The sequence below is a fragment of the Phalacrocorax carbo genome, chromosome 2 (assembly GCF_963921805.1).
Source record: "Phalacrocorax carbo chromosome 2, bPhaCar2.1, whole genome shotgun sequence".
In the NCBI taxonomy this organism is placed as follows: Eukaryota; Metazoa; Chordata; class Aves; order Suliformes; family Phalacrocoracidae; genus Phalacrocorax; species Phalacrocorax carbo.
The window spans coordinates 131,001,967-131,014,110 of record NC_087514.1 but is presented as its reverse complement, the minus strand read 5'-3'; the positions used below and the strand labels follow the sequence as shown (position 1 = coordinate 131,014,110).

The following is a 12,144-nucleotide window of genomic DNA, read 5'->3' as shown; positions in this document are numbered from 1 at the left end:
TTTTCTTAATAAAATAACATTTGACTTTTCCACCCTTAATTCTGTTGGACAGTGAAGAGAGGAGGGAAACTACATTTTAACTTCAGCAAGGGTGCTGAGGTGCAAGATAAAAAAAATAGCAAATTATTTTAATACGATTTTTAAAGAATCACATAGTTGGAGTTTACAAAATCTTGGCAATCTTTGGGAAGTTCCAAATTGTATTTTCTCTTTCAGTTGAACTGTTATGGCTATATAACTTGACTTAAACAGGGATAAGAAATGTATGAACTTGTTGTGCCTTGTTATAACGTTACCTGCCTAACACAACTTACATATTTTCACTTGATCAGGAGGCATGCTGCAGCCTACACATTTGAACCTCCTTGTCCAGAAACAGACAGTTCTTCAACCACTGCAAGTGAAGCTTTGCATAGGCTTTTTTGACCTCACACTGTGACCCTCATACCAGCATCCACAGGCTATAGGTCACGACCTCAAGAATTAGCATCATGGAAATCAGAGCCCTTCCAGGTTTAGTTACAGAACAGAACACTGTAGCAAACTCCTCAGTCTCTTCTAAACAGAGCTCTGCAGCTTTAACTCCACTAGAAGACAATAGATAACTCACACTTCAGCTTTCATTACTTGCATACTAAATCGTCTCCTCTCCAACTAAAGGTCTGAGCTGCCGCTGCACTATGAAAACATTCATTCACTGTGGATCGAAAGCCAATATCATATTGCCACTAGATAATCCTATTAAAAGGTTGAAGAAACACCACTATGGAATTGAAGACTTCTGCAGTGTTTAGAAAAAAGGCTGAAATAAGTTATCACTATTAAAATTTTATCCCCTAAGCAGTATGCTTTGCATACACTTCCTCTGGAAAAAAAAACCACCACCCAGCAACACGTGGTCTTTCGCAATGCTGCACTATTGCCAATTAAACCTGACATAACAAGCTCCATTTATATTAAATCCTGAACTATATTTCTAAACTAATCTTTACATCAGTAAGCGTCCTCAGATGTGCTTCAGGAAGGAAATGGGACCTAGCTTGGAGCGATGGCTTAGCCAGAACTTTGCAGCTGGGAAGCTTTTTCCTGCTTTCCTCAGCAGGGGGAGCCAGGCCCCTCGGCCTCAAGAGGCAAGCCGGCACCGCCGAGCCTTGCAGCAACGAGCATCTTCTGTTTGTTCAGTTGAGAGCCCATCAGTGGGCAAAAATACACCAGAGCAGGGAAGAAAAATGCACGACATTTACCTTTATCCTGGAAGTCTTGAGGATAACTGCAGAAAGAAGAAGAAACAACATAAAGTAATGCACACTTGCAAATCCATGGAACTAGAACATAGAATAAAACAATTACTAGTTTTCAACACATTTTGTAGTTCAAATTTAGAGCACTGCAAGTTTTCCTTAATAATTTTTAAGACTTTATTTTTGCCTAAAATATTTACTCAGTTTTTCTTTTGCCTTTGCAGTTGAGAGAATCCCCGGTCACTCCAAAGACGACTTGAACAAAGCTAAACTCAGATAGAGCAGCCTTTTCTAGGACTATACATCTACTCAGCTATTTTAAGGCATCTTAAAATACAAAAGCATCTTTAATTTTAATAAACCTTCTAAATGTTATAGTTCAAAAAGTTTTGTGTGTGAGGAAAAGCCAGCAAGCATACTTTAAAAATAACATGGTAGGTCAGCAGGGGAAAAAAATCTGCAAATAGTGCTTCTATTAGCAGTAATTTATCAAATCCAAATGAAAAAGTATTAATAATTAACCGGAAATTAAAGAGTTAATGCATGCCTAAATAAAAAACAATTTTGAAATATGAAGATCTCAACTTATTCAATGCCTAAAAAGAAAAAAGATTCCATGATCCCAGAGGGTAAAAATACTGTTTCTTGAGAGCTAAATCTTGATATTTCAGAAACAAAAATAATCATAAGATAGTTTCATGTATAGAGATAAATAAACAGGACAGAGTTATGCAAAATGGCATCTCAAGAAGCATGCGTGGTCTAGACTTTTTGTGAAAAGAAGAAGATTTCACCAGAAGTAACAGGCAAATAAAATACCACTGCCAAGACCATCTTTAAGGACAGCAAACAGCAATGCGTATATCAGGCTAGTCAGCAAGGAGTTGCTTACAAGTAACGAGCAGGAGAGAAAGGAAAGGTCTAGGGATAAGAAACAGAAATGCAAACAGATAAAAGGTCAGATCTAAGAAACCCTGCATAGCAAGTAGAATAGTTAGGCACAGCCCAATACGTGGGATATGAAAATCAAAGACAACTACAAAGCGCATATATTTTGTAGCTTGCATGAAAAGCAAAACGCTGTTAACAGTGAGTAATATTGCAGGAGACAAGGAAGGAATTAGAAATTACAATAAGATGTGAAATCATGGGGTCGTGTAAGTGAATAGCAACGGATTAGGTGTCAACGGTGCTCATAACTGCAGGTTCCTTCCTTTGATATTTCACCATCCAAAAAACCAGAGTTGAGTCATATGACTGAAGAAAAAAGGTGACAGGGCTGTATCTGCAAGTCATCTTGTACAGTCCCAGTTAGCTCAACAACCTCAGAGGGAAAGCATAAAAAAAAGGTAAAGAAAATCCTGGTTCCTTTAAAAAAAAAAAAATAGTTCCCCAAGCATTTACAGCTTGAATCAAAGGCACACAAATCTTCAATTACAAGGTTTTTGGGACACAACTCATGTCTTCCTGCAGTTAGCATGATACAAAGAATGATGCCTTCACCAGATGATTGTGCTGTCTTTGAAACTAAACAAGTTGCCACAGAGGCAGGGTCATGTCATCAAAGTAGAGGGTTAGGAGATATCCAATGGGAGTGATCAGTAGAAAAACGCTTTGGAAATAACAGTGGGAAAAGAACAGCAAGTACCAGATTATATCCTAGTTGATTAGGGCTGTGAGAAAAGAGATTTTGCAAAGACAATTTGACAGCCGAATCTCTTTAGCTGAATTATTTGACTGAAATTAACACAACAGAGTCCCAAATCATACCCAATATTAAAAAGATAAGGAAAAAAACATACCACAGCCCTCTGCTTGTCATAGTTATTTCACTATTTTAACACTGCTGAAACAAACTTAACAAGTAGTTACTAGTTTCAATTTTCTATTACAGACAGAGCTAAATTACACAATATACAGTAAAGCAGAGTCAGCATTGAATTATGTTTTACACCAGCTGAGTATGGCAACAGAAAGCTCATTCACATTGTCAATGCACTATATTTCTCATATTTTAATGAATCTTTCCACAGCAGAGGTGAAGGCAAGTTCTACCCAACCAGCTTGCAATCAGGGTTCAGAATACTACAGCGATTCAAATGGGACAAATCCTTATGTTGCCATTTCTTACTAAATTCTAGCAGCTTCAAGAAAGATAAATACTTGAACCCATGTAGATTATTTGACAAAATCAGGACATCGACAGATTTTTAATTGGTAATATTTTTAATGGTTATTAAAAGACTGTAAAGACTTAAGTTATCAGTAAGTGATTTTATAACATATTAAGTCATGAAGCTCACTTACCTTGCCTTAACATCTTTTATCTTCTTAAGAAGAACTTCCCTGTTTTCTTTTGCTTTCTTGGATAGATTTTCTCCTTTTAGCGTTTGGGAAATAAAAGTGTCAACATCTAAATAAAGAAACAAAAAAGTACACCTCAAAAAAAGATAAATATTGCTGTAATGAGTTTGTCCTGATACTACTGTAAAGAAACTAAGAAAATTATTTTCAGGCCTACACACAGCATCGTTAACGAACATTTCAGAGTCTAAATAGGATACATTTGTTCTCTGATCTACTTATGCTTCACACAGCAAATCCTACAGTGACATTTGATTCTTGCTCACTTAATTACACCACATAAGTCCTAAGTAATTGTTATAGTACTGCAATTTATTTCCATAACCTAAAGTAAGGGATAAAGCTAAAGCATGGAAAGAGCCTTTATGCATGTATTACTGCCATGTTATTTCAGAAGTTCAAGTTACAAAAATGGTTGAGTAATTCGTTATTTCAGCAGTAACACCTACCCAGCTACCAATATAGAACACTTACTGGTTCCAGTATTTTCAAATGTTCTCACATTGTCTCTGAGTGCCCTACCTGACTAACAGTTCATATCCGAAGCCTTAATCCTTCAAACAATTAGGTAGGCACAATAACCATATCAAAGGAATTGAGCTTAAGCATGCACTTGAAATTAAGCATACCTGCAGTGTAGAATCACAAACCAAAGCTCTGATCTGCACTGTAATTTTTAATTCTTATACAGAAGATACATTTAGTCAGTCATGTAGAATCAAAGCATTTCTTAAAGTTGCCATGACTCTTTATAATATAGTAAATATCCGTTCCATAAGACAAAAACAATGCAGTGACTGAGAATTTTGGGGAGTGTAACTCCTCCAGTGGTATGTTTTCTTGGTTAACAAAAATAATTGCCAAAACCAACTGTAAAAGTTTCTTATAGTTACCAATCAGCACACCATTAACGTGAAAACTGAAAAGTAGAAATATGACCAAAAAATCCTGCTTGTTAACTTAAACTTCTCAGCTGTATGGATAATAAATGTTCAGTTTACTGAACAGGGAAAGCATATGTAACATTCAAATGTTTGCACGCAAAAGTTTACATTTTCAAACGACTTTGAATATTCACTGCAGATTTCCTAACTGAAAGCCTTAACTGTCTGCTTTGTTTCTTTAGAAAACAGTTCAACAGAAGTATATCCCGCTTTATATCACAGGCTGCAACAAAACAAATTAAGTCAAAAGTTACTCTGAGAACACTAGCATAGCTATTACGAAAATTTCATTCCTCATAAATAATTTACCAGATTATGATTTAGATGTTTAGAGTGGCTTGCTGCTGTCACAAAATGTGGCAAAAATCTTCATTTTGTAAAGTGTTTTAGAGTTCTGAAGAAATATATTGATCCTCCTCCCCATGAGACAGAGAATCATCCCCACTACGTTTTCCAAAGCAGCCCTGAAGGATGGTGACCCACACTCAGTTCTATGGCATTCCTTCTTTAAAAGGACAGAAGGAAAGGCACTTAACATGTGTATTAATGAATCCTCCAGACACACCCCCAACAGCCTCTATGCCATACACTGAGCATCCCTGGAAACATTTTTGTCCTAACCTACCGAAAAATTATACATCTTCATAAATTCCAATGATTGTAATTTCCAATCAAGCAGCCAAATGAGGATCCACATGATCCCAAGACACTGAGCAGCCACAAAAACTCCCTTAGGTCAAAAGACAAGATACTTTTACTACTGAGGACAAAAAACAAAGCCACCAACAGTTTTTCCCTCAATGAAACCTGACAGGATTTTCCAGTACAGACCAACCTTTCACACTGGGAGAGACATACTGATTAAATATTTGTTCCTTCATACTTTTACATATTTATTTCAAAATTAGATTGCAGCTTTGAAGTTCTACCTCGGTAACAATATGTGAAAGCTTAGAAGAATTAGTCACTTTTATAAATAAGGAGCAATGCTTGCACAGTAATCTTTAGACACTAAATAATCACAGAACTTTGCCTCAGCAGTCTTCATTTAAACTCAGTGGGCTGCTTTACTTCTTGGAAAAGCTCAAAACCCAGCTGTGAACTCAGTTGCCTCTGGTTTTGACTGACTCTCAAAGCTTTTTTCAAACACAAATGTTGAGATAACTTGTTTGTTCTCCCCACATACTCCTTAATTGTGCTATCAGAAGAAGAATTATCACTTCTGGCTTAGAATACACTGTAGATACGAAAATTGGAGGACTATGTTGACACAATCTGTTCTTTTCTGGAAAGGCTTGGACTTCAAAAGCAGAAATAATGCAGAATTTTCAACCACAGAGGTACAGGGCTGAAGTAGATGCTCCATCTCTTCTTAGTAGAAGTAGATAACAAGATGGGGGAGAGGGGGGAAAGAGAGAAACAGAAAGAGTGCAAACATGCACAAGCTCCTGATAAGTTTGTTGTTTCTAAACAGCAGCAGCAGTTACAGAGAAGATATCCCTGGGACAGCTTCCCTCTCCTGCGAGATTGTAAAACAAATTCTGTGAGCTCAGGTAGTCACAAACAGAATGCACTGTTCTCACCATGGAATACTATTACTTCCATATGTCCAAAAAAAGTATATACCTTGATTCATCACAACACCAAAATATGAAGACACACCTGATATACACATGATCTTCAACAGGATGCTAAAGAAGCAATATACTTGGAAAACAACATGTTACTATATCGTAGATTTTCCTATATACTCAGAGTTATACAGAATGTTATATATCCTGCTCCAGCCACCTTCTGATCTAGCGCTGTAAATCCATTCAGGATATGTCAGATGCACATGAGATTGGTAACTTACACTAGGCCCCTCTGGACAAGAAACAAGAAAGTTATCTAACTTACAATCATCTCTTCACTACCTGTTATTTCCACACTATGGAAGAGTGCAGAAAGAGCAATCCCTGCTGTTAGAGCGCGCTCCATCACCAGCTTAACATAAGGGAACATTCATGCAATTTCTCTGACGTTCCTCAATGCGATTTACCTTAGAATCAGAACAGAACTCAGGACTTCAGCATGACAGGTGCAAATCTCATACAGTGAGCTTCAGACAGATGCAGCAAAATTTACGCATTTCTCACCACTATTCTAGTAACTTACTCGCTCTTCCTTCTCCATTCAAAACTTGATCACTCCTCTGCTAGTTTAATGCTATACAGAGAAGGAAAGTGTAAGCCACTAATCAGAAGCACTTCAGTGTAGATGTGTTTCCTTCATGCTTCAGTAGCGGTTCGTCCATTGAGGAATTCAAAAAGTAGTAAAAGATAAACTCCAAAAAGAAAACATCTTTGAACAGATTTCTGATTTAAAAGCAGTTTTACTAATCAGTCACCACACAAACAAAACAGGTTATCTATTTCCATAAATTGTTTGTTTCTAACAAATTGAGCAGCTATTTAGTATCACATATTGCAGAAACTCAGCTGTTTCCATTGAAAACACTGAAATTTCACAGAGAAATAAACTTTGGAAACCTATTCAACACTTCTTAACTTTTCTTTAAGCTTGTGTGTTAGACCACCCAATAGATTGAAGACCCATATTTGTTGCTCTGTTTCTTTGAGCTCATATTTTAACTTTGTCTGAACCATGCCCCAGAGAAATTATTTACTTCCAGAAATAAACAATAGCTCCTGAACTGAAAGATCCCACTGATACAATCCACTCACAAATTGCTCTGTCAATACAGGTTACAAACTGACAGAAAAGGGAAGTCACACTGCAGTCTAGCTCTGTCCACTTCAACTGGCTCATATAGTTCAAAGCTTAATTGCCATTTTGTACAACAGTCTGAAGCTGAAAAAGTCACTGTCATTTCATTTTCATCTACATTGCTCTTACAAGGAAAAAAGTTATTATTTACTTTGCTTTTCATTGTTAAAACATTCTGTGGTTCTCCTTACTTCCATGACTATAAACAGACAACACTGCAAGTTTTTCATCATTTTAAGTCTTTGGGGCTGTTTTCTTGAAAAAGCTTATCTGCCTAGTTTCAGCCTTCATCAAAGAATGCTGTAAATTTTTAGCCCAAAGCAAATGCTGCGCTAAAGACTGCTAATGATACCAAATCACAGCACTTCTGTTGTTTACAGGGCTTAATATTGAGATCATAAGGCGCACTTAATGAACATCCTTAAGACAGAAGTACCTCATTTTTGTGTAAGGATGGGCCAAACAGACTCTCAGAGAAGCACTCAGACAGTGCCCTGGACCTTCCTTTCTCCCCTCCTCCGGTAGATAACAAAAATGTTGCCTATCACATTATCCATAAGTTAGTCACTTCATCGCCTGATGAGTTCATGCCATTCAAATGAGAACAATTATAAACTAGCAATGAGATAGGTGTGTTTCCACTCACATGGCAGAGCATGCACGCAGCTCCCTGCCCGTGACCCAAGGAGAATGCAGGCTCCTGTTTCGGGGCTGGACACGCATCCATCCATCATATGACAAGGGACACCTGCATGGGGTCACCTGGTGGATGCGCTGCCAGTCACACAAGAAGGGAATGGCAGGTCAGCAGAACAATTCCTCCAGCAACCAGCCTTTTCCCATCTCTCCTCCGCCTCAAGGATTGAGAGCCAGAGAATTTGGGAAGGCAGGCCAGAGAATTTTGGAAGGAGGCTACAAGCTAGGCACATTTGTGCACACACACTGTCCAAAGGTGACCAATATTAAACAAACCACCACATATCTTTCAGCTTTACATGGGCTGGCATTAGAAAGCAAGTAATTAATTTTATTTCAGTTTTCATGCGATTCGTTAAGAGGGAACAGGTCTGAATACAAATTATCAAGCAATATCTGTGACTGCCTGTCCTCTTGAATGAAGAAATATAAGGGTTTTGCTTCCTTCCCAACTATATTTAAAAGTCTCTTTCCAGAGTTTGCTAAACCATCTTTAAAAAAAAAAACTTATACAGAAACAGAACACATGATGTAAAATAAAAGCGACTGACACTTTAAGATGTCTAAAAATACCACATTGATCCACCCTAAGAAGTAGGTGAGCATTCCTTTTAGTACAAAGTTCTGGAAAGGGCAGCCTTTAGAAACTGCTGTACGTCAAATCCCCAAAAGCAAGGCTATTTTGTCATGTTGCCACATACAAAGCATCATGACAAACATTGACCCTGAACAGTTTCATTAGTGATTTAGAAAACAGAAGTACATCCAAACTGCTAAGGCTCCTCAAATGAAGCAAACAGATACAACAACTCTTTTAAGAGGTTAAAAAAAAAAAAAAAAAACAAAAACATTGTAATCAAGGATGTCTAATCTCATTGCTGAGTAGTTGAGCATCCTCTCTACATTAGAGGCAAGAAAAGACCAAGCTGTAACATATTAAGCATATCATGAAAAAAAAAAAACCCCACACCAGTACAAATCATGATCAAGTTACAAAGTGATTCCAAATGAACTATGATAAAAACTGTTAAGGATTAACCTAAAGATTTACACTGTATGCCACATTATGCTGCATCTATTGTGGTTTGTTGACATATGATTATGAAAGAAATGTAAACTCAGTCAGATGAGAAAGATAGACTCCACGTTAATTGAAAAAGACAAACTAAGTGAATAATGAGTATATAAAAAATAGCCTATGCCATTTTTATCACCCATATATGACACTTATTCTCAAGTTTATGGCAGAGACAATTGAACTACGTTTCAAATCACTGGAGGTAATTTCTTACCAGGAATGACTGCGCATTTTTTCACCTCACTGTTTCTATTCTTATTCCATTACTATTGAAATACATATATATTACCAATGCTGTAAATACAAGTCTACAATAATTGCCGTGGATTGTCTTGTAAAGATAGATTCTTCAGCAAGAACCAGCATTCATTAAAGGCTTGGAAACGTGGAAATAATACTTTAAAACAAAGAGTAAAGTTCTAAACAACAATATATTTTTAAAATTGAACCAGCCAATGAAGAAGAGCTACACCATACCTAGGTGGCTTTTTCTATGACAGGAATGTAAGGAGCAAGTCCAGCAACAGCTGATTAAGGAGGCCAAAAAAAGATAGTTTTCTGAATGTCAGGGGTAAATATAACTGCTGTACTGCCCAATATTAAAAGGTAAGCAAAACTAAAGTCATGGACTGGATCCACCATCCTGTAGTTTTCTTGCCTTACCCTCTTCTGCATGCTATTTCCAGGATGCAACTAAAGAAGCGGGCAAATTATATTAATTTGGAGAAAAAATTAGAGGAATCATTGAAAAAAAAAAAAAGGCAATTTGGACAATATGACTAAGCATTTAAGCAAACTGAATAATATCTGGGTGGAAACAGTCTCTAGGGCAAGAACACTGGTTTCTATTTTCTTTTGGGGTTTTGTTTAGTAGAAAAAGGAAAACAGATACTGGGACTAGATATAAGGTTCCATATGAACCAGAGAAAGAGTTTTATTCTGTTTTCATAGCAAAAATCTTTGTAACTTTTAAAATATGAATACAGAAGATTCAAGCTGGAAATACTGCAAAGTGTGAAAGGAAAACTGCATAATAAAAGGCAATATGATGTAGGCAATACAACCCTTACTACAGGTGTGATGAATGGAAGATGAAAAAAAGATATAAATGATACATATATCTAATGATCATGACACCATCAAAAACTTAAAAAATAAAAAAATAAAGATTTCTTAACTCCAACTAATCTCCATTACTGAGAAAAATCGAGATGGTCCAAGCAACTAGTCTGATTTATGTTACAAGAGAAATAACATGCTTTTGAGGAAGAAGCAGCCTCTGAAATCCTCCTGGGCTATGGGCAAGCCAAAACTTAGAATGTGCATCAGAGAGTAAGTTAAAATAAAAATGAGCAGGCCTCCAACAACCAACATAATCAATAAAAATTTGACAGCAAGTTAAAAAAAAAATCCCACTTTGCCAACCACCCAAAAAAAGATCCTGAACGTACAAACACCACAAAGGATACCTTTTCAAAAGAAGAAAAGACACAATGGAGCTGGGCTTCATGCACTAAATTCCAAAACCTCAAGCATCATCTAGAAGGTGCAGAGACACAGATAGGGAATGAAGAAGTCACATAAGTTACCATGCACCTCCCAGGTGTGGAGAGAGGGGTGAGAGAGCAACAAAATCACTTTTTCCTCCCACCAGAAATTCAACTCAAGACTAGAGGGCCCTGTTTCTGTCCCCAGTGCTTCCCTCCCACCACTCCAACAAGTCAGAGAAGAGAGGATGGGATTGTGAAATCCCAACAATCCTCTCAATAAGCCCATTGCCACACTGACCTTTCCCCCTCAACTTCACAGAAACAGCTTCCTCCTGTTTCCCACTAACACAGTTAGCCCTGAGCTCAAGCTGTGCTTCTGCCTGGAACATTTCAGCGCCACTGACATGCAACTGTAACGACCCTGCCAGCATGTGTGACAGAATTTGTTTTTGCATTAAAGATATAATATTGTTTAGCTTCAAAGTAAAACACTCACAAGTCAGAAAGTTTCCTGTGCAACTTTAATTCATCCCCTGGTGTGTTTATACCCATTATCACCATGTTTAACTACAGGAGCACTTAGTATGTTTTCCAGTAGGACCCCTAGTTGTTCAGCGTAGTGGGTGGACAGTACTCCAACAATCAATCAAGGCTAAGCAGGGATAAGGAAATCCATATGATCGCTCCTCCACTTATTGCAGAAGTTGGAAATAGTAGGCAAAAAGACCAAGGAGAGAAGGAAGAGCACAGTATTTATGAGATTTTGTATCTGTCACTGCCTCACTGCTATGGGACTAACAGGCTGAAAAAAGGTGCTTGTTGCTAGACATTAACTGCATGTTCTCAACAGAACCTGATATGAAGAAGTGCCTGGCACTCATAATGGCCACTGAATAAAGACATCCAACTCACATTATTTTATGGAGAAACCAGCACAGCATGGAGGCAGGTGAATTTGAATTCTAATTCTGTTCCACCATTGATTATTTTTTGCAACCCCAGATCACATCTTGTTTATTACACTAATTTTACTGACGGGAAAACAATATTCCCTCATCACAAAGAGGTGCTGAATCAATACTTGTGAGCCATTAAAATAATACATTAAGAAGCACCCGCGAAGAAGAACATGCAGAAATTAATAACTATCAACTCAATGCAGTCTTTGTATTGTGTAAGAGTTGCTTAATGAATAGTAAAGATATTACAGAACTCCCTTCCTCTCTCCATTATCATACATCTTCACTACATGAATAGTTTCAGCAAAAAGAAGCAGAAGACTACATAATTAAATATTACCAGAACCTAAATGTGTCAGTGAATGAACTGCTCATATGGCTTGATGTACTCTAGTTTTTAACTTTTGTGCATGACTGGTAACCCCCAAAAAAAGAGTAATCCCTTTTTTTTCTTAACAAAAGGAATCAGGATATTGAATATGTATAGTGTATAGCCATACTTATCCTTACATTTCTTTCCCTTTGTTAATTCTGCTTTGCTTTCCCCTCTGTTAATTCTAAGTAAGGATTAAAAGCTACAAACTATTAATTGTTCCTCACTAC

At 37.2% G+C, this 12,144-nt stretch overlaps 1 protein-coding gene across 2 annotated transcripts in view; it reads right to left on the bottom strand.

Moving 5' to 3' along the window:
- The window catches only part of SKAP2 (src kinase associated phosphoprotein 2), a 119,787-nt gene that overhangs the window by 105,334 nt on the left and 2,309 nt on the right, over positions 1-12,144 (bottom strand). The window contains exons 2-3 of one of the 2 annotated variants that reach the window (XM_064444379.1): positions 3,549-3,654; positions 1,245-1,270 (exon numbers count right to left, since the gene is read on the bottom strand). The exons of the other annotated variant lie outside the window; for it this stretch is intronic. Of the exons in view, the coding sequence (XP_064300449.1) occupies positions 1,245-1,270; positions 3,549-3,654 (132 nt within the window). The remainder of the gene's footprint in view (positions 1-1,244; positions 1,271-3,548; positions 3,655-12,144) is intronic. 2 annotated transcript variants of the gene reach the window in all.